The 23,527-nt window shown below is 40.5% G+C and overlaps 1 protein-coding gene across 1 annotated transcript; it reads left to right on the top strand.

Moving 5' to 3' along the window:
* On the top strand, positions 1-22,823 carry cnksr1 (connector enhancer of kinase suppressor of Ras 1). Its single transcript, XM_058615982.1, has 21 exons — positions 1-224; positions 1,497-1,654; positions 3,668-3,870; positions 4,211-4,295; positions 9,806-9,847; positions 9,942-10,061; positions 12,127-12,186; positions 14,420-14,488; positions 14,611-14,739; positions 15,671-15,780; positions 16,782-16,927; positions 18,858-19,009; positions 19,110-19,143; positions 19,517-19,692; positions 19,899-19,972; positions 20,535-20,606; positions 20,920-20,990; positions 21,335-21,396; positions 21,480-21,570; positions 21,734-21,906; positions 22,045-22,823. Exons 1-21 carry the CDS (start codon positions 173-175, stop codon positions 22,480-22,482), a joined length of 2,517 nt encoding a protein of 838 aa, XP_058471965.1. The 5' UTR covers positions 1-172; the 3' UTR covers positions 22,483-22,823.
* Positions 22,824-23,527: the final 704 nt, after the last annotated feature.

The raw sequence follows: 23,527 nt of genomic DNA on the forward strand, positions 1-23,527 counted from the left end.
GCACGCTTACCTTTTACCTGGGAAAAGGAGTGCCACTCACTGTGTCATCGTCCGACTCGAAATCAGGATCGACTTCTCCTTCCTGCCGCAGCCCGGAGAAAAGCACAGGAGTGTGAACTGGTGGAACCCGAGCGAGCGAGCGAGTGAGCGGAGTGCAGCAGCGGCTCCAAGCATGGAGCCTATCACGGCCTGGAGCGAGCAGAGAGTCAGCGAGTGGCTCCAAGGTGAGGTGAAAACGTTTATCTGCCACGACACACACACACACACACACACACACGCACGCAAGAAGAAGCGACTCTGGCTCGGACGCTACAGTCACAAACAGAACAGAAGCGCCACATTAAATCCTGTTGGAAGTGAAAAGTGAAGGTGGAATGAGGAAGTGGCCTGAACTGAGAGAGAGAAGCCACAACAGTCAACCTGTGTGTGTGTGCGCGCGTGCTGTTCACAAAACAAACTAAACTGTGAGCTTTCTACTTATAGACCTGTTGATGTTGTTATTATATATATGCAAGTACAAATTATGTTATTATACTATTACACTTTTGGTTAGTAGTAGTTAATGTGAGAATGCGTATATTCATATATGTATGTTGTGCATTAACTGTGTAATTACTAATGACTGTACATATTAGTAAAAACAGCAACATGTAAAACAACCCATAAATGACAGTGACATCAGTATTTTTCGCATTATACTGTAAATTTCGTGCAGAAATATTTGTTTATACTGTGAAATATATTAAAATATCAGTTTACTGAAATTTAAATAACAGTAACATATCAATATATGAATTATACTGTCAAGAATCACTTACATGCAGTGCATGGATACTTTCCTGCACTTTTATATTGTGAAATATATCAAAAATATTGTTACAGTAAATGTGAGCCACATATTTGAGTCGTTTTTATGTCACAAAGTAGCAAAGAGTTTATGAAATTGCGCTTTTCTGTAGAGCATTTAAACATCTATTGTATATCAATACATGATGCTGATGTTGATCGTTTACAGATTACTGATTATACTTTAAGGTCTGCAGTGGTCATGCTTTGAAATATATTAGATTATTAATTGTGAGATACATACATGATCAAACTGTATGACATAATCCACAATAATCTAACACTGAGTAAGCGATTTTGCTTTTAAAATATACATGTGTTGTGTTTTATTTAAGTGAAAATAAATTACGTTGTGAAGAAAACCATTTTAAATGGAGTATTATTATTATTAATATTTTTATTAAAATTCTTTATTCTTTATTTGTAAATCACAAGAAGGCATTTTAAACCTCTTTCTGATTTACAAAATGATTCTAAAACTATAAACTAAAACGTCCTATAGTTTATATCTTATAGACTACTTAGCAAGTAAATGTTTTCATAATGTCAGCATTGCTCACCTTTTACCTCTGTTATGCCTTACGCTCTCGTTGCATGTCTCTGCCTGTCATGTATGTGTTTTGACGCATGTGCTTGTGAACTGTGGCCAGGTCTGGATGCACCTGTGCATCAGTATCCAGTCACAGAGTGGCACTTGTCAGGTGTGGACCTGCTCCAGTTGAGCTCTCGGGACCTTGAAAAGTTTGGAGTTCATAAGATCGGACACCAGGAGCTCATACTGGAGGCTGTGGAGAAACTCTGCTCCCTGGTGAGTGAAGAAGCTGATTTGTTTGTCTCTCTGTGTGTGTATATATATATATATATATATATATATATATATACGGTCTTGTGTGTTTGGTCTGATACGCACGCACAGATATACATTTCCCTACCGCTTTGAGATCCTGCTCTTGTTTGCTGTTGGACAAACAAAAGTCTAGAGCTGTAACTTTGTCGATTTTCTCGATTAATCATTTGGTCCATAAAATATCAGAAAACCTTAAAAAATGTTGAGCGGTGTTCGTCAAACCTGGAAATGATGATGTTCTCAAATGTCTTGTTTTGCCCACAAACCAAAATGATTCACTTTTAATGATTTCTTTGTTATCCAGAAGCTTAAACAAATCGCAAATCTTGTTTTAATCATGAAAAAAGCGTCAAACCGATTAATCGATTATGTAAATAGTTGTCGATTAATTTAGTAAGCGATTAATAATCGATTGTTTCCGCTCTACAAAAGTCCTGCTTCACTGAAACCCAAAAAAACTTGCTTTATTTTGCCCTGTATTTTCATATCAAAGTCTGGCAGCAACTGCAACCAGAGCACGTTTGGACCACCAAAGCTCCGTCGGGAATCTCTATCATGTTTTCCTTCACTTAATTAAATTCCCTCCCCTGTCATGTTCCAAGACGTGGTTCGAAGAACACTTAAATATACATGTAGGTGAGTGTGTGGGGGTCGTTTTGTGTTTCCAGAGGGGCCCTTGTTTTGTTGGAAGGACTAATTAAGCTGGGCGGTGGTGGTGTAACGGCATCAGACTAAAGCTCACACTTCAACTGCTTGTTATTCAAACAATGTTAATACCAAGTGGCAACCGGTTGTAATGTCACACAATAGAACCTGAACTCCGTGATCAGCACCGTGCTGAACGTGTCGGGACGTTCACAGACGATGCCAGCTGTCAGTCATGGTGGTGTCCCACTCATTAGTGCCGTGCTTTATCGTCCGTTTTGTTCTAAATGGGAAGATAAATGACTAAATTTAACATCGCGTTGTATTGAAGAAGACCTGAAAGCATTGAAACCTGGCTCGTTTTCCCAGAGATTAGAAATAAACAGGCATACTGAAAAAAAAAAACACAACCAGGTTATTAAGTTGTCTGACGACAGAAAAAAAAGTATTATTTAAGTGTAACTTTTGTTTTCTTTAACTTATACCATAGTTTTGCTGCTGAACAAATTGAGTTGGTAAGGTAGGCCGTCACTGTTTGTCACACTTTAGTCGTCCTGTTACATAATAAATAATCCACCAATACTTGGAAATGAGTATCTCATTAAACACTAGAATCGATTAGTATTTGAGTGTCCATTTTCTTGCTAATCCATCAACAGTAAAAGCTCTTAATGCACTTGGAAATTGTTTAATTCGATTCACGGAACAGGCAAATGTACTAATGTAGAACGTACAAACGACTGTGGTGCATTCATGTGCCTGTTTCTCTTCCTCCCTCGATCGCTTTATGAGGCGCCGACACTGAGCTCATTCACAAATAAAAAATTTACAAAAAAACTACCATCAGGAGCTCACATGAAACGGAACAAACACGTTCGAGTAGACGGTTACATAATTAACAACTGCAGCACTCAAAAGGCCATGAAAAATTCATGGGCACTTGTTGACGGTGAATTGTTCTTGCTCGTCCACCGGTAACAATAAAGCCTAATGTGTCCAAACCTGATGAGTGGTCACCATGAAAAAAGCCAGCTGGACCAATGAACAAAACATGAGAATAGTTTATTAGGTCTTGTGTTGTGATAATAGTTGATTTCCTTGCTATGGATTATGAAGTGTGTGTTTCCTATAGCACTCCTTCTGGTACTCATTGAACATACTACCCATAGAAATGTTTGTGTGTAAGTGTTTTTGTAGCCTTAACTTAACTTGTGTTGAAGGACAGAAGACGACAGGAAGTCCTTTAACCATCACAGATAGGTTACTCATCATGGAATTTCAAGATAGGAATGCTCCTTCGTGACTTTCACGTGTGCGTCCACTCTCCAGACGTATGGTATCGGAGGCGAGAACCTGCGCGGACGGACCGAGAAGCTGCGCGCCGTCGCCCACACCCTCCAGATGGGCATCCAGAGCCGCTGGCGCCAGAACGGCTACGATGGCCGCAGCGCCACCAAGCTGCCGGGTGGAGTCCTGAAGGTTGTAGTGGAGCTCATCACCTCTGCCAAAGGGCTCTTCTTTCTCCTTAACAGGTTTGTAAGGGGGGGGGGGGGGGGGGGGGTGTTATGTAACTGTCCCATCTACAGCACTTGAAATCCTATTGTGTCCTGCTGTTATTTTTACTGACACATGTTCTCTGCAGGGTTATAAAATACAGCTGTAGTTTTTGTTCCTGTTGGTTTAACGTAAAAAAAAAAAAGAAAGAGAAAAAGGGGATGGCTGCGGGGTTAAGTGTATACGCTGAGGGGTGTTTACATACTTTTCCTTTTCCTGGTTCTAATGACCTGTGAAGTTAAAGGACTGAACGTCCCGCAGCGAGACCTCACAGGCCGCGCTCTGAACTAACGTGAAAAATAATCCCTTTCCTTCTAGGTATCAGTTCTTAGAGCTAAGTGGATATGCCACCACCAAGGACATATTCAGCTACTGCAGAGAGCTCGGAGAAATCGTCCACAAGGTTGGTCCACTCAAACAAACACTTTCTTTTTTTTTTATCAAATGCCTATTTTTCACATTTCATAAAAGTGTGATGTGTTTATCTGAGGAAGAACCACACATGAATGCTTGTGTCGTGTCTGTAGCTTTACTGTCGCGCACGCTACATTTCAGAAGAGGAACAAAAACCCGTCGTTGTCGGTTTCATTTATAAATCGTCACCCTAAAACGAAAGAAGGAAAACAGAAGTCATGTTCTGCGGTGAAGTCTGAGTAATCCATTCTTTATCTTTACATTCCTGGCATATTTGGAGGCGGCCGTGTGTGAGTGTGTTGAAGATGTTTCGGTTTACACGTCTGTCAGAGCTGGGGTTTGTTTGTGTGTGTGTGTGCGTAGCCCTTTGTGATACAAGGACGTTTTGAAAGAAACAAAGAGGAGACGAGTTGCTTTTTTTATATCTGGATGAGTAGTGAAGTGGGTAGGAAGTTCTCACAGGTAGCAGAGCAGGCAGGCCTGGATATGTTGCGGTGCCTAGGGGAGGGAAGGAGGGACGGAGGGAGGGAGGGAGGGAGGGAGGGAGGGCAGACAGAGAAAGAGGGAGGAGTCTCAAAGAGATTTTCACTGTGGCAGTTTTAGATGACTTTTGACTCCTGGGAGAAGGTGTGTATCAAACTCTCAACAGAGAGCCACTGGCGGAGCAAGAGATAGACTCTGTTGCCACTGCAGTAGTGATGTTAGCGATAAAGACGATGACACAGGTGAGGAAGACAACAAGAAGAAGAAGAGGGGTTTAATTAGAGAGGCTGCAGGCGGTGGAAGGAGGCTCAGGATTTAGTTTATATATAGCACGACCACAGCCTGCTCTGCTCTGGACACCTGCCCAGCATGACAGGTACAGTCTCCACCTCCCTGATTGGATAACTCGCCACTAAATGATGCTGCTTTTGGACTATATTTGACCGTTCAAAATGGCGTAAGTGAAACTTATTCTGTTGATTATTCATCACAACACGATATCTAATCCATATTTCCCTGGAAAATAACGCTTGACACGTTTTAAACTTTGTTTACGTTTTACTGCTTTATGAGATTGTGGCTTGAACCAGGGTTTTTTTGCGGTTTCACACGTTTCCAGTTACACAACAACTGCCATTCACAGGAGTAACTCCAAGCCTTCAGGACTTTCGTGTCAGTTTCTGTGCTGGTTGTATAGGAACAGTAACATTACTCTCATTGTGGGCTTGTAGGAACAGTGGGAAAGGAAGGACGGGAGTATAAATGTCAGGGAAAGATGTTACTTGTTGCCTTTGTTTGGAGGTTTTGTTTTGCCAACATGATGCAAATCAGATTTGAGCCACATCTGATACATTGTCATGGAGATGGAGCCTTTAGTGGGTTACATGTAAGTTAAAACCTTCATTGCTTTTTGCTGGCGAACTCTCTCAGAGAGGTTTGATAATGGCTGGCTTTGTTTTCTCAATTCCTGTAATTTAACTTCAGGTGTGTTTTTAAATGCAAGTGACTTAAATTAAAAAGTCAATTTATTCCAACAGCATTTTAGTCCAGTGAGTTGAGGTGTCATACGATTTAGTTTCGGTTGTGCTGACCTGTCAAAATGGCATGAGTCCTTGAAGATTATTTCACCTCACCTGTTGCCAAACTTCACCCATTGAACATGTTCAGGGTTTGAATTACTGCATTGTGCTGAATTCCATTCACAAAACAGCAGGTAATGGATATGGTAGATAGGTAGATAGATAGCAGTGCTTGGGCCGATAACCGATGCCAATACATAAGTGCTCTCAATGTTAATTTTGGCAATTCATTTAAATGGTTTAACGCATTAAAAAAACACATATATATATATATATATATATATATACATATATATACATACATACACACAAACATTTGCTTTACCCTGTGTCCAACTACAGAGGTTGTTGACAAAACACAGAGTCTGCAATCACGTCAAGAGCATCACAGTTACATAAAAGCCCCAGAATTACACACTAGAGCCAATGTGACTGGCTGATTTCACTGGCTCTTTGTGGCATGTGACGCGTTGCCAGGAGGCCATGACTTCACTCTCGCGTCCTTTTTTGAAGGAAACGTGCTTTCACGTCATGTAACCTCACATACTTCACATCAAAGAATGGCCGCTTATCCCGTTTGTGTCCAAGTGTGTGTTGTGTGTCCGCTCGGCTCGAGGGCAATCTAAGTCATCAAGTCAGCTGGTGTTGTTGGTGATTGCACACTGGAGTTGTCGGGTCTTCACAGTAGCACACGCTCAGTCTGCTTTGAAGGAGGACAGCAGTAAGCCAAGCTCAGCAGTGACAGAGAGAGAGAGAGAGAGAGACATACGGCAGGAGAGAGGTCTGTGCTGTGAAATGTGAACTTGGATTTGAGAATATGATGAATTTGGACGCAGTGCGCCAAGGTATGTGAGATTAAATGGCATTACAAAAAGGAGAAACTCAGACTTTGACACAACAACCTTGTGGTAAAAGTATAACTAAGAGATTTTAATGTTTAACCTTGATTCCTTTTTTCAAACTACATTCTCCTGAGCCAAGTCTATGACTGATGTTATGTTGTGCTGAGACATTTGGCTTAACAGTGAAGTTATTATGAAGTTATTAAGACAGCAACACATGACAGGGACACTTACCACCGAACAACGGGCTCACTGATTTTGGGCTGCTGTCAGATGACCAGATTAAATGTGCAAGGATGGGAAATTAATCAGAAACGAGAGAGACTGGCAAAACAACCATCAACGTTTGTCATGTTTTGGGGCTAAAAAAAAAGAAAAAGAAAAAATAGAGCATGGGAGAATGGAGTGGAGGTTTAAAGGGAAAGGGCAGAAAATGAAGAGGAGGATCTGGATGGAAAGATGAGAAGCAGGTGTAAACGACATCAAGCACAGACACAGTATGTCCTCCAGTCTTTTTATAGCACGTCTGTGACCTGGTGGCAAATAATCTACTGGTGAAGTAAACAAGTTCCCAAACCAGCAAACATGACGGTCCTTGATACTCTGTTTTTCATATGTGTATAGAGTTGGCGATAATTGTAAAAAAAAGAAAGGAATCAAATGTGGTTCACGTGGGCCTTTGATCACAGTCTGTGTTGTCATTGCATCTTGATCTCTTAGTTTCGGGGGATTTTGTGTTTTCTACATGGCTGCATAAATTCTCGGTGTCTCCTTTTTTTTTTTTCTCCAGAATGCAACACCCACATAATAGCTCGTCTTTGTCTCTTAGACAACGATGGAGAGAATAGCTTTCAGGCACAGGGCTGAAGTTAGCTTCACAACACAACACGAGACCTTTGTTTTAATCAAGTAAAGTAGATGCAGTGCAGCGGAACCCAATGAAGTTAATCATCTTTTACAGCCGTAAAATTAATTCGGTTGATTTAGATTTATTCGATGTATAGCTTGCACTGGAACGTCCCACATTTGTCACACAGACCCTGAACAGGATTGTGGCTAACCTGAAGTCAAGGCTGCACTCCTTTGTTCCGCTTCAGTAGAGAATTGAAAATACAGGAACCGCACTGATAGATGAGACAGTTTCTCTTTGTTTTCGAGTAAAGTTTTGTTAAATTAAGTGAGAGCAAAATGAATCTCCTCACCCTCACATGTCTCTGCCTCAGAGTGTGAAACACTGTGACCTCAAAGGCATCATATGCTTGATAAATATACCATTCAGTGTGTGTGTATACACAGACAGAAAGCGACGGTGTGTGTGCAAGCACGCAGACACAGCACACCATTGTCTGTAAATCATACGCTGGAAATCGGCGACAAGTGTTGGTTTGTGCTCTGTTCCCACCACGCCCTCCTGACGTTACACCAGTTTCAAGGCAGAAGTGCACCTGTTGCCAACTTCACAAAAGGTGTCATTTCCTTTAAAGACGAAATGCAGAAACAGGTTGTCCAGCTGCACAAGGGCCTCACGTGACCTCCGAAAACAGCGCCCGTCTGAGTCCTGGTGAGCTGCGGGATGTGGCGTGTGTTGGGAGGTGACAACAAACCTCAGCTGCTATTAGCACAAGTGCCATTTACAATGTGGATGTAGCCGAGGGTTGTAATTCAGTTGAGCATTAACAGAAGTGACCTGCTTAACAGGAAGTGCTTGTTTTGTACATGACATAGTCCATGTTTTGGTAACGTTGTGGGCTTTGACGTGGACCGCACCTTGCTGGCTAACCAAGCGAAGGAGGTCTACAAGTCTAAAAATTAGGAATTGATTTTTGACTGAATTTATTTAGGATGAAGGTTATGGTCCATGAAAGACACCATCCTCATGTTATCATTATGGATTTTAATTTAGTTAATGTTACAAGTCAAAATATCAGTTTTGGGGATATATCTCGATCCTTCCACGTGCAATAGAATTGATTCGCAAATATCAATTATTTTAATGAACAAATGAAGGCACTCTAAAGTAAAAAAATTATTCTTGCACTATATTGATTATCAAAGAATCGTCATATCGTGATATTATTGTGGACCATGTATCGTATCGTGATTCCCACCCCTAGTTTTCCCGCATTTTTACACTTTTATTTACAGCTCTGGTACAAATGTAAGTATTGTTTTATTGAAAAAAAAATTGTTATATATCTTTATTCGTATTAACACTTAACACTGGAAACTTTACCAGCTCGGACCCTCATGTGGAGGATAAAGCAGAATATCTTTTAAGCGCGTACAGAAGATTGTGCTGTGCTGTCTCCAATACTCGGACTAACACCCAAAGGAAAACAAAGCAACACACAGAAAAACAAACAGACAAAGTTGTAATGACCAGCAGTCTTGACAGAAACCTCTCAGAGTCGTTCCCCTCCCTGCGGCCTTGTGTCACAGCCTTTAATTAGCACAGGAATCCAAACGGCCTCACTGTTGATCCCTTGTTACATTGCACAAGGATTAGTTTCAGCCTTACATTTCTTTAAGTAAGTTAAAATCAAGCATTTCAAATGACGTCATAGGCCGTAATGGTATGTTGCATTTACGCTATTCAGCAATATTATACAACATATACCATCCTCCTTTTTAACCTTTCATCATCCTCCTTTCAAATGTCTCATAGTCTCAATCAACACCACCGTTTCCACTTCATTAATTCTAATGTCAGGAGGACACTAGCATTCACATACTGTACATACAGAGTGTGTTAACGTGTGCTGTTGGGGGATTAGTGTGAATCCTTGGATTAGGTGGATTTGGGGCACCGTTAGATGTGTTAATCTGCTGCTGTGCCACTAATTTAGTCAAATACTTGCAGTGTTTTGTGTATTTTATTCCTTTCTCCAAGAGCACTGGTCTGTCAAAAGCCTGGTAAAACACCACGAGACGTCTGATATGTTAGCTTTTTTGGCTGAAATCTGTGGCCTTTCACTTCCAGACTCTGAAGAGTTTCCTGTCAGATTGCCCCAATCCCACAAATGAATACTGTAAACTGCTGCATTTTGGTATAGATTTGTGAAACTGAAACTGAGTATGTGTCACTCATTCTACAGAGTGCTACAGTCTATGAAAAGGAAAAGGACATCATCTCTGTGGTAAGTGTGTTAACCATTCTTATTTTGTGTATTTATTTCATTTTCAAGACAGATTTTCATTCATTAATTATGACGTTTGCGTTTCTCCCACCAGTGCCGTCAGATAGTGGCAGTGTGTGACCAGATCCTGAACTCCAACGCCGAATCACTTCTCAGCCACACTGCTCAGCTCGAGAGTGTCGACCTAGTGCCCGTGGCGCCCGGTGATCAGCTGGTAAACATCGCCGTCTTCCCTCGCTCTGCTCTCAAACTACGAAAGCTTGAACTAATTAGAATGTTATTTCATGTGAAGCAAAGACGCTTTTAGCATTTAGCTTTGTATTACTAGAATAGTAGTTTCCCCTGAGTTGAGAAATATCTTCATTCCTTTCTTTATCACATGCCCACCAGTGACAGTCCTGTTAGCTTAGCTGTTAGCAAAGATGGCGGACACTGTTTACATTCTGGGAATGAGGTCTAAAAAGTGTGGAATTAGCGGTGCAGCTTCAAGCCTCAGACCAAGTGTCACTGGTGGGCACGTACCAAAAAAAATAAATATTAAATTACCTATAAATAAACATTTGATTACGTGTAAAAAGAAACAGGTGGCTAATCAACAGGGCAATAGCTAATAACTAAAGACTTAAATCCTCAACTGGGAGATTATGGTTTTGTTCTTTTTTTAGGGTTTTGGATGAAAAAAAACATCCATTTCATTAACTAGGTTTTTGGGTAGATACGTTTTCTTTTATCAGCTCGCTCTTTGTTCTCTCCCGACATTTTCCACCGCCATCGTCACAAAGACGTTTCCATCATCATTTGCGTCTACTCATCCCTTCTTTCATCCAATTCAAGGTTCTCACTGAATCCACTGTTCTTTTTACCAGGGTAAAAAAAAAAAAAAACATTTTCTCACATCCATTTGTTCAAAAGAACTTTTTTTTTTTGTCCTTCCTCTTATGCTCTCCTAATGACTTCTCCTTCCGTAGGTACACTGAGTACAGCAATTACAGCACTCCTTCTCGTCTGTTTTCTTGTATCCTTTCATTTTTCATTTCTAAAGAGCATTTTCCTCCAGTGCATTTGTGCAGCTACCTTCCTCTTTGAGCGCTGAAACCACGACATAAAACTCTGACTCTCCGTTTCTTATTGACCTTCCCAATCCTCTTCAGTGTGTATAAATATGGAAGTTTTTAGCACCACTTCATCACCACTAATGGTGTACATCACCATGAATTTCATTAGTTTTCCTTTCTGTGGATGCACAATTGCCTATAATATACATGTACATATATATATTATCTGCGTTGCTGCAGGCTTGTAAAAGGAGTGCGGTTTAACAAAACCCTCAGGAGTTACTTACGAGTAGAAGAAGAACCTGATTATCCTCAATTGACAGAGAGCAATTGATTGGTGTCCATCACCGATAATGAGGTCGGCCCTCCAAAAGATTGAGCACAGATTTAACTAAAGACAGGAAGGGAAAAGAGAGGCAGCAAAGAGTGAAAAACGTGATGCATAATTCATGAAGAAGATGTAAATGTGCATTTAAAGGCTAGTCACAAAGGAGAGAGTGGAGATAAAGAGAAGAGATGCACTGTTACGGCCTCTCTTAGACAATATAAGCACGGCACGACCGAACAGAGAAGTTTACCCGATGAATAATTTGTATTTTTGTTACCAAACTCGTCATTTCAAAAACAAAGTGTAGATCAAATTAACTAAACCTGGTAATAGGACTGTCGATAACTAAACCAACCAACTTGAAAAAGATGCAGCAGACATTAAATCAAATTTAATCAATGGTTTATCACACAGCTGAACTTTGTAGTGTCATTATTGTTATTTAACTACGCTGTCAATGATAATATGTTAACACATACAACAATAGTGTAAGTTCATATCATTAAATGTATATGCAAGACAACATAAGGTAGTGAAAGTGTGGCCATTACCACTAAAGGCATCACATCCACTTTGACTCATGCAAGACAATGGAATTCCATGACATCTTCAAGGTTCATTTTGGCATAGCTTTTTTTTCAGTTCTTGAATTTCAAAGATTAAATCCCTGCATGATTCTGTTCTCACGTGATATTGATTATGTGATTATCAGGCCTGATCTGGGCTCACCAACTATCAGTCAGGGCACGCTGATGGCTAATTACATGCTGAATCATGAATACATCAGGAGGGAGCAATGTACATTCTAAATGTCAAAGATCCTATTACATGCAGATGTGGAATGTATATAAAGTCATAACACAATCTCTCTCTCTCTCTGTTTCTCTGTAAATCAGGGGATTGAAATAGCGTCAACTGGCTCCAGTAACCACTACGTGACGGGAACTGCTGCCGAGGTCAGACTCTCATTTAGCTTTCTTCCTTCACTGTTGACTCACAGGCCACAGAGTGAACCATCGCTGCCATCGCAGTGCTTTTAAACAACCGTCTGAAAGGGCAGCAGCAGCAGCAGCAGCAGCAGCAGCAGCAGCATGACTCAGTCCTCTGCTCCTCTTGAACTCTTACATCAGAACTACTAGAAACTACCGTTTGTCTTTTTGCAAAGTGCCATTGTTACAAATCTGCATCTCTTTGGGTCAGAACCGTCACTTATTTCGACACGATTACTGGGCTATGACTGTCAGACATAAGTCAGACATTGACTTATCTCTCTGGAAGACGCTCTATATTATGGCTGTTGGTGAAAATGCTGTTCTGAGATCATATTAAGGAGCGATATTACTTCTAATTTGGTGTTTTAATGGATTTAGATGTAACTTGGTAAGCACTGATGACCAACCACTGATCCATAGATGTTTTAAGTGTCCTTTTTCTTTTTTTGTTTTATTTTAAGCAGGTAAATCAATGCAATGGGGCCTTTGTCTGCTATGACTTCTGCTGTGCAGTTAAAATGATATCATGAGCTCTCACAGGCAGAAATCCAGTTGGAAGTACTTTTGTGTGACATGTTATTTTTAGTTTTTTTTTACCGTCTTGAAATTGAAACCAATCTGAGCTCTTGTGCTGTAAATAACCTGTGGCGCCTTATTCCAAATGGTGCAGAGAACATGTGAACACTCAGTGGTTGAAACATCTACCTATTTATAAGCATCTATTAGTTCATTAGTGCAGTCATCATTTATGAACATATTTAGTGTTCATAAATGGCTGGAGCCATGTAGCTACTGTATGTAGGACACAAGATTTTAAAAAGGTCAAAAGTAAGGAAATCGCCTTTTATGTTGATATTGTTCATTTTAGTTTAACTTGAAATACATACATGCTTCTTTGGGGAGAATGAAACCATCCTGCTTTTTCTGGGAAAGACAAAGATCTCTCAAATCTTGTAGGCTTGTAAAATAAATGAGTGATGGGAGGATGGAAAGTAACTATATAAGGAGGGCTTGTAAAGGAGGTAAGGGAGGTTTTTCAGTGTCTGAGAAAGAGGGAGTCAGATGTTGCTTTTCCATGACGTCAACATTAAAGTAGCTTGATCTCTCCTGCTCCTGCATCACCATGTTCTTGAATAAGAAACACAGCCACTGCCAACACACTTTGTACCACTACACACACACACACACACACACACACACACAGAAACCATCTGTATAATTATGATGTCAGCCCATTCTCACTGTTTCTCACGTCAGTTATATATAAATATCCTGAATTTAAACAGGTAAGAAAAGTCTCAATGAGATTAAAATCTCTTTTCCGAGAGAACAGACAATACAGAAAACGACCACAACACGACACAAGCAAACCGCTCACTAATTAGATCCTCAATTAGAGCGGCTACATCCATCAAGAGACTGCTTTTCCTGTCTTTAGAATTTAAATTTAAATTCACCCAGGGTGATCAGTTCAGACATTATCAAGTCCTTTTGTAAGTCGTTCCAGGATGACGGGCGGTGTTCTTACTCTCAGAATGATGATAATAATAATAATAATAATAATAATAATAATAGTAATAATGCATTTTATAAGTGCCTTTTTGACCTTCAAGGACATTTTACAAAACAGGATCAACGTCAGAAGAGCGCTTTGAGAACGAAGAGTGTAGCGAGGTTGATTATAAAACCAAGAGTTATACGACGGGAGCGGTCCAAGAATACATTTATATATAAAAGTTAACCCGCTAACAGCGTTCTGATGTTTGGCAAACACAATACAGCGATGAATGTGATTTCTAGAACGGTGATGAAACAGAGGGCACAGTGATTTACATTATTTACAGCTTTTTGAGGGATTGATCAGTTGTGTTTACGTAAAGTAAATCAGCATAATCCAGTTAGTTTTGAAACAATGTCAGGCTATGATGAAAAAATAATAATACCTAAATTAATCTATAGAGAATGGGCCCAGCTGAACAGATCACTTGGTAATGTGATCAGTAACATCCACACTTTTCCTGCTGAAACATGTCAAAATGGCTCCTGTGCCAAGGGCCTTTTTTAATGAGGTCCATGGCGGCATTAGGAATGAACAAAAATTTAATATAATTTAATCAAAATAGAGTTGTTATTATTACCCATTTGGAGAATATTTTACTTTCTTTTTGACGTGCATGGTTTTGTGTGTATTTTTCAGCTTTCAGACGACGTCTTTGTGAAGATCTTGGCTGGGGATGAGGTGATTCAAGTCAACGACCAGATAGTGGTGAGTGATGCACCTTGTGGGGTTATTACATTTGCGGATTTACTGGAAACTGTCTCAGCTACAAAGTGACCTACACAAAGGTTTGCCCCACGGTGCAGTAATGACCTGTGTCGCTGTATCAGGTGGGCTGGAGCAAAGCAAACCTTGTGAAGAAGCTGCGGGAGAATCCAAATGGAGTGACTCTGGTCCTGAAGAAGATCCCAGGCTCAGTGCGGCGCAAAAACCCTGTCCTGCAGGTCTCCTCTGTTCAGGTTAGCGATTCCTTGATGTCCTTCTTGCCCTTTAAAGTTTCAAAAAAGAGAGAGCTGAGGTCCATACTGTTAAGGAACTTTTTTTATAAAAGTCAGGAGAAGAATAGTGGAATTATCGCGGTTACGTTAGCTCAGTATTTGATAAGCAAATATTTATTTTGATGTAATAAAAACCAGGGGCCACATAGATTTGGATAAAGGTGTTTAACCTTTGTGATTACATCATTTACATGTTACATGCACAAAAAACACAGGTTAGCTCCTGTGCTTCACAAGCCTGTGTTTGCTTTTTAATTATTTGTGAAGCCATAAAGGAAACCCCCCCAAAGTCAATCATTTTATTGCTGAATTCATACAGATTTAATTGTCTGTGTCTCAGTTCAGGATAATTACATCCAAGGGTGAAACATCAAAATCACGTGTGCACAAACTGGACTCACAGCATAGTTCATGTCTTGGGGAAGCTTCACTTTGACATCACATGGGAACCGTTTCCATAAACACTCGCTGCAGTCACTATGCCAACTGTTGTCTGTCTTTGTGCTACAAACTGAATCACACTCTGCGCACACACACACACACACACAGCGTTTCACACCCCCTCGTGACCATTACCATGCTAATCTCAGACCTAACTGGTGGAGCAGAGTGTGAGGAAACATTAGATGTGAATCAGCTGAGTGTATCAACTCTTTACTTCCCTCACAAGATGCCCTGTGTGTGCCCGCATGTGTGTGTGTGTGTGTTGTTGTTGTTGACTCATCCCCTGAGCCACAGAGTGCACGGATGGAGACCATAGGAGACGGCACCGCTACGATCGGCGGGACAACCGCCTACATTCTCCCATACACTGGCTCATGAGTACGCACACGTGCACAGACTTGCGTTCACGCTGACTTTGTTTGTTTGTTTGTTTCTTTCATTCTTTCAGGAAGAGGAAGGAGGAGAAGGAGAAAGATCAGGGGAGGAGGAGGAGGAGGAGAATCCAAGGCACTCCATATTTGAGAGAGTAGCAGCTTCTGTCAGGTCTTTGTCTTTTAGGTGAGAGTTCCTTTAATTATTACCTGTTCCACTTAATTAATCAAGGTCAATTTGGATTTTAATAATCAGTGCGATAAAGTTTCTTAATACTAATTCACTTAAACGGAAGTAATCACCCGAGTATCGAACTGTGTAAAATTAAATAAACAGTGATTCATGATTACTGATTACAGGTAATTATTGATTACCTGTGAATAACTCTCAAGCTGTTTTAATTTAGTTGATTCAGTTATGAATCATTACATCTTCGGGTTAAACATTGAATCGACTCAATTGAATAATTTAAGGAGCGTGCGCCTGAGCCTTTGTTTCAAAAGAATCCCCGGCTTCCCTGTTGCTTAGTAAATTTGCTTTTATTATTATTATGAGAGTACTAATCTTCCTCGCTTGTCTAAATCAAGAGACTGCACAGAGAGTGATGACTCAGCATTGCTGTACAAAGGTGTGTCAAAATGAAAAGGTACCTTGGAGGATTTTTGGACCTACAAATACAGTAGTGATAATTAGCTATGTTTGATTAGGTCGCTCATGCACCTATGCAACTATAGGAAAAATAGTGTTTTAATTCCACAAACAAGCAGGAAGGAAGGAAGCAGCCAGGGCCCAAGTTTGGTCCAATAATTTACAATCATTGGGCCTGAAACCATAGGAACGGACCCCTGTGGATTTTAATCTGGCAGCAGCAGGTTAGGTTTGCGATGAGGTCACGCTGCAAAATGCCTTAAATTCCAGCAGGCACACCCGCTGCCCACGCCTGACAGGAAATGAATAAATAAAAAGGAGGTTTGGAGTGATGAAGAAAGAGATAAGGGGGGGGGGGGAGCTATAGAGAGGCAGAAGGAGAGAGTGTTAAGTGATGGAGAGCAGACATGCTCCGATAAATGGAGGGAGTAGGCGGGGATGGTGGGGTCAGGTTTGTAAATTATCCTGTCATGTCCTGATACACCACATCAGATGGGTTCCATTCTTCTCCAGTCAGTCATTTTGTTTTCCCGTCACAGGAAAGCCATCCACGGGCCAGAGGTACAACAGCCTCCTATGGGACAGGAGGACTCCGAGTTACCCTTTGACAAGGAGCTGGAGGGGAACCTGAGTCTTTCTTCATATCAGAACCAGCAAGAGAGTTTGTCACCACTGTCAGCCTCAGGTAAACAACGTACTGCAGAGGAAACCACCACTGCACCGCGTGTGCAACTGTATGTCAACATCTCTTCAATAACGTCATGCAGGACACCCTAGAGCACCTACTGGCCATAAACTGCTATAGCACACAAATATCACTCTATAAAAATACAAATCAGTAATTTCACAACTCGCGTTCTTTTACAGTCGCAGTAGGAAAACTCATGTATTACAGCAGGGGTGTGAAAGTCAAATGATCTGGGGGCCAATGAGTGTCTAGTATAGTCAAGAAGGGGCCGGCCTAGAGAACAAAAAGTGGGGGAAAAAAAACAACTGTTCATAATACTATTTATGATGCAAAATTAATCCATTAATATCAAAAACAGAGACATTTATATACATAAATGATACTGTGGACAACTGTAATTAAAACTAGGACTGCACACAGTCATGATAGGGCCCTCAAGGTATAGTCCCCACAAGGCCGACTTCCTGTTGAGTTGAGGGCGTTTCGTCCATTTGTGGCTTGGGCCCTAACAAGCTTATTTACATATGTAATTAAATGTTGTATGTGATACATTTAATAATGTGACAATTATGACCGAATGTCTTATTATTACTGTTATAAAAACATTGCTAGCAAACATACAGTATATTATTTTATATTCTATCACCTCGCTGGCAGCTGTGCGTCAGCTACACACCATGTTTTACACACCTGTGTGTTACAGTTTTCACTCATGTGATCAAAACAACCTCCCAGAAACATGAAGTAGATTATTATTATCATCATTATTATTATTATTTTAAATCAAACTGAAAGGTAACTTTTTAAATTGCAAATATGATCATTTAAGTGGAGCAGTGGTCAGCGAGGAGGTCAAACTAAAACTAACAACTAAAATCATGTTTTTCCTTTTTTAAAGTTGTATTTTTAGGAAACCTCAATTTTTATTTTTTTTTTACACTAAATTACAATGAAATCAACCTCAGTTCACAGGACAGAACAGTATAGATCGTAAGTGCACAGCAGTGAGGTATAGACACAAATATGCACATATGGTTTTGATGAAAAGTATAAAAATGACATTATATACAAGAATAAGTAGATGAAAAACAGGTTGATATGACTATAAATGTGGCAAGAGTTATACCCCTTCATAAGTTTCCATTATAAGCTACAGTATAATCATGTCTTAACTTCTGCATCAGTAAATCTGCGATCGACCTCTGTGAACGCACACTTACCAGGAATAAGTTGCACGTGACTTCACCAAGCCGCATCCGCTCACCCCGGTTTGAAGTCCGTGAAACGGTTTAAGTCAGGGTGAACTTAGCAGCAAAGGTTAACGGCCGCTTTTTCCCATCTTAATTCTACTTCGGTGCGACATAAAAACCAGAGAAACAGACAGGAGTGACGTTAAATCGCCCGGAACAAACAAAACAAGCCAACACACACTGAGGAGCACGGAGAGGCAGACAGGGCCAATCAAACACAGGTGAAACACATCAGGGCGGGGCCGCAATCAGCAGCGAAGACAGAACAGGAAGTCAAGCTAAACAAGGTACACACGGGGGAAAACTTCAAAATAAAACAGGAAGCAAAAGACGGAACTAAAAACTCAACGTAAAGAAAACCACAAAAAGTCCTAAATAAATGTACAATGGAAAATCCAATATACATATGAAAAATATGATAAAATCATTTAAAATAATGTAAAGAAGAAAATCCACAGCAGGAAAACATAATAACACTGTATATACTGTATATTTTTATTATTATGAGGCAAGTATAAGTCTTATTTGATGATGGTCTGCATTTAGAAATGAGTTAGATTTTCATAGACTGTTGGGTGCTGTATATGTGGGTCAGACTGGTGACACAAATTCAGTCTTGAATTACAAATGTGTGTTAAATCGAAGCCCCGTTTCTGTCAACACACAAATGTTCTCAGGTGACTTTGAGAGTCTGGACAGCTCGAGGCTCTCGCCGAGACGCAGGAGTCCCTCGCCCATTTCCTTCGGGCCGTTCAGAAGTCCTTCACCCCGCAGAGCCAATCACGAAAGAGCGAGCGTCAGTTCCTGTCCTGAAATGGTGGGACACACGGTGAGAGGACTAATGAATGATGGTCTCAGTGATAATGGGGCATGGAGGTTTTATTAAACTGCATCTGAAACAATAAATTAACTCGGATTGTCTTTTTCAGGGAAATAAAGAGACTAAGAAGAGCTCTACAAAAGGTAATGTTGTTATTTTTCACATTATTCCATTGTTAAATATTACTAGGTTTCAGTTCCAGCATATGATTTTACCACCACAGATGCTGTGGCAATTTATGGAAATTAGATTTGTGCCAATATTTTCAAGCAGAAGCAACTTGTTGTTGCTTTGCTTCATGAAAAGTGTTGTTTGTTTGTGTCCTTCCTAAAATAAAAAGCCAAAGTGAAAGCCAAAGGAATATTTTGTGTAGTGTAGTGAGCTATACTTATTAAATGTATTTAAATTATTTATTTCACGAGGATAATATATTCTATTGAGATTGTAATTTCTTTCTTTCGTATCAAAACTAAGACCTCATACCTGACTTTGCCGCCACATTTCATTCTCTCGCAGGAATGTCCACGGCTTTGAGTCGGCGCCGCGTTTCCTGCCGCGAGCTCAGTCAGCCCGACTGTGACGGCTGGCTGTGGAAGAAGAGGAAGGAGAGCAACGTCTTCCTCACCCAGAAGTGGCAGCGCTTCTGGTTTGTCCTGAAGGCGCCGTCACTTTACTGGTACACCAGCCAACAGGTGGGCGCGCACATGACAGTGAAATCAATTATGAAGTCAATATTTTGACTACAACTGAGTGTTGTATTTCCAGCACTATTTTTTTAAAACAATGACACAGCGGTTTGTTATTTCATTTCTAAAATGCACTATAAACCAGTCACTGATCTTAAAGTCTTTAACTGTTCTTAGTCGGTCTAACTCAAATTTTGTTTTTCTCTGTGCAGGAAGAAAAGGCCGAGGGTTTTGTTGCTATATCCAGCTACGCTATAGAGAGCGCCGGAGAGCACAAGAGAAAATAGTAAGGATTTTTAGAGAAGAAATACTTTGTATGATTAAAGGAATACTTCACCCATTAGCATTTAGCTTTGTATCACTAGAATAGGGGTAGTATTTTTGAAAAATTGTGCTTCCCAACCTCAGTTTCCCCTGAGGTGAGAAATATCTTCATTCTTTTCTTGGTCCTGTTAGCGTAGCTGTTAGCAAAGATGGCGGACACTGTTAACATTCTGGGAATGAGGTGGGTCTAAAAAGTGCGGAATTAGCATTGCAGTTTCAAGGCTCGGAAGAAGTGTCACTGGTGGGCACGTAGCAAAAAAAGAAGAAGCACCATTTTTCGAAAATACTACCCCTATTCTAGTAATACAAAGCTAAATGCAAATCAGTGAAGTATTCCTTTAATGTAATAGTTTCTCTCATGGTGCATTTTCTCGTCTTTTTACTGCTGTTAAAGAAAACGGTATCTATATTTCATGAGTTTATGGAATTCCATTAATATTAACGCGGGAGAGGGAATGGAGAAGTGTTTTCTCTTTTTCTTTCTCACTGACGGCCCCTCGATCTGCTCTCTCTCTCTCCGCCAGCGTGTTCAAAATGTGTCACCAGAGGTTCCACAACTTCTTCTTCGCTGCAGACAATGTCACTGAAATGAGCAAGTGAGTCCCGCCACTCTTTGTTTTTTCCTGTCGTCTGGGGCGCAACAAGCAGTGAACTCATTCAAGACTGTTGTTGCTCTAATATAAAAGTTGTAATCCGTTTATTTTCATGCAGACAGTGTAAGCACAGGCGTTACATCACACTGTAACAGGTGTTGGCCTGCACTGCCTCCTACAGGTGGCTTTTTGTAACGCAGTTTTTAGTCCTGACCATCTGATGTTGATATCTGAACATGTGTATATTAATTATATAATCAAGAGATATATTAGGTTTCTAGTTGATGCTAATAAAGCTTGTTATTTTAATTTCTAGGTGGATTAACTGTCTGATCACAGCCATACAGACGCACAAAAAGCTCAGTAAAGGCCCCGACAGTGAGGAGGGTAAGTTCACCACAAAGAACTACTCTGAATATATCAATTTAAAAATGTTCAATTATGCAAAACAGACATAGTCTATTATTGACAGTATTTATTATCAAAGATCCGTATTTTATCTTTGTTAAATAGTTTAAGGCGAGAGACCTGTGACAACACACAATGGGGAATAACTACTGTTGCTATGGTTACCTGCGTTGTAATCTGTGATTTTTGACACTTGCCAGTGAAAGAAAAAAAAAAAAAAAATCAGGAGGAGCTGAACGTTGCACATAGTGACTGTTTGTATGCTGAAGTATAATAGCATTTTTGTTTATTTTACTTTAACACGCGTGCTCATGTGTCAACAGAGTGTTACAGTGAGACTGAATCCGAAAGTGAGAGTTCGCCTTCGCCCCGCAGGAGGAACAAGGTCAGTCGGACACGTGCATAATCACACGTCCACATCGTTCACGGTGTCATTCAGACCCTAATGTGTTTATCATGGTCGTCTAGAAAGTGCAGTCCAACACTCTGCCACGCCCCAAGACAAAGACAAGCAAGGTGTCTCCGCCAAGTCCTTCAACAGGGCGCAGCAAAGGAGCAGGTTTGTCCTCTCTTATTTGATTTTTCTTCTTCACTGATTCATTTCTGTTATTGGGTGGGTTTTTTTTGGAAAAAAGAAAAAAAATTCTACTTAATGACATGTTGCTGTCATTTCTCCCGTCACTGTCACGCTCCTCCATCTGTGTCCATCTGTGGCATGACAGAAGATGAGATGGGTAAGATGATCAACAACATAAAGGAAGGAGGAGTTTCTCTGATCGGCCAAGAGCAGCCGCTCACCCACGACCACTTTAGGAGGTCGTTCATACGACGCAACAAGAACCCGGTCATAAACGAGAAGGTGCACACACTTCGGGTCCTGCAGAGCACTCTGAAGGTGAGGAGAATCGTTTTAGGGAATGGCGTTGGTGACAATCATTCATTTTAGCAATATTTGGAGCTTTTTAATTCAAGAAAAGACGAACTCCGCAAGGTTAAAATGATGTAAATGAAAGGCCCCCATTTTTCTCTGCAGGCAAAAGAAGCCGAGTTGCAGCAGATCAACAAGATCTTGGAGAACTCCGATCTGTCAGCCTCGACGTATCGTCAGTGGAAGGAGCACAACGAGGAACTAGTTCAAGAAATCGAGAAAGTGACTACGCTCAAGGCCTCCAAAGGAGGAGACGACATAGCGGTGCAGGACATGCCTGCTGAGGAGGAGGTTGCCCTGGAAACTGTCGCTAAGGTAACAGCCAGCGCGGAGACAGAAGAAACATACAGACTGAGCCTGAGCGAAGGGGAGCAGTTAGTGGACGCAGAGGCGTCCGACGTTCTCCTGGAGATCCCAGAGAGCTCGCCGGCGTCCAGTCCAGCGTTCGAACTCTCTGTGGGATCTCTGCAGGAATCAATAAACAAGCAGCTGAGTGAGATGGTGGAGGGCGGAGAGCCCGCAGAGAACTACTTCTACATCTGACGCCACCTGACTCCACGCTGCCACAATCACAGCAGAACAGACTCGTATCACCCGCTGACAGGATCACTTCAAAATCAACACGAAATCAAGTATCTCAGTGAAATTAGTGCGTGCACAAATTTAAGCCCCGTTTACAACAGAGAACAATTTGCCAAGTGTCAATCTGAGTGAGTTCAATGTATATTTATATATATATGTTGTTCTATTCATTAAAAAGAAAAAAAAATCAAGTATAACTTTGAGAATTCAATGAGAATTTGTAATATAAATCATGCCTTCCTTTTGTAATGTGACATGTAAATACATGTGTTTATTGCCTTAATAAAAGGTACAGATCTGAAGTATTTTGCACAGAATATTCAAAGTTTTGTCCCGTGACAAAACGTGACCCTTCTCCTTATCAATGTAAATTTCATCAGTTTATTAATCATAATAATAATAACAACAATAATAATAATAATAATAATAATAATTAAAAAAAACATAGGAACGAGATGATTATCGAGATGTGTCAGAAGTTCATTCCCTCTTCTTTGTCTGAATACAAATACAAACTAATCCTTTTCAATCTATGACGTTTTTAACTACAAGGTTATGAGGCGTAAATACACATATAACAATTCATTTCAGTGCAACATTACACCTGAACTCTTGTCACATCAGGTTTTGATCGTTTCAGATAACGTGACATTTAACACACAGTGGCCTTGTGTGTGTTTGTGTGTGCTTTCATGATCTCCCCGCTTTCGCTTTTGTGTGGAAACAATACAAGTATAAAAATAGCCTCAGTATCAAAGAAAATTCCTTCCTATATTATTAGGCAGACTATGCAAATAATATGCATAGTGCCCCCAAGCCACCAGGGGGCCCCAAAGCTGCATGGCTCATCAGCCTCATCTGAGGAGCATAAGAATGACCTGTCTTTATCTGTGGCTGTCTCATGTGGTTTTTAAATCCCCTTTTAAATGTAGGGTAGAAATAAAATAAGCTTCAGTGAAAAGCTGTGGCTGGTGGTTTAGGGACATAATTAAATCAAAATCGTTGT

Source organism: Solea solea, chromosome 18, assembly GCF_958295425.1.
Source record: "Solea solea chromosome 18, fSolSol10.1, whole genome shotgun sequence".
NCBI lineage: Eukaryota > Metazoa > Chordata > Actinopteri > Pleuronectiformes > Soleidae > Solea > Solea solea.

Bases quoted from the DNA above. Each gene is read 5' to 3' on its own strand.
- cnksr1 (XM_058615982.1), top strand. From the start codon at position 173: ATGGAGCCTATCACGGCCTGGAGCGAGCAGAGAGTCAGCGAGTGGCTC. The intron at 3,871-4,210 runs GTTTGTAAGGGG...CTTTCCTTCTAG, and splicing joins CTCTTCTTTCTCCTTAACAG to GTATCAGTTCTTAGAGCTAA. The intron at 15,781-16,781 runs GTGAGAGTTCCT...TTCCCGTCACAG, and splicing joins GTCAGGTCTTTGTCTTTTAG to GAAAGCCATCCACGGGCCAG.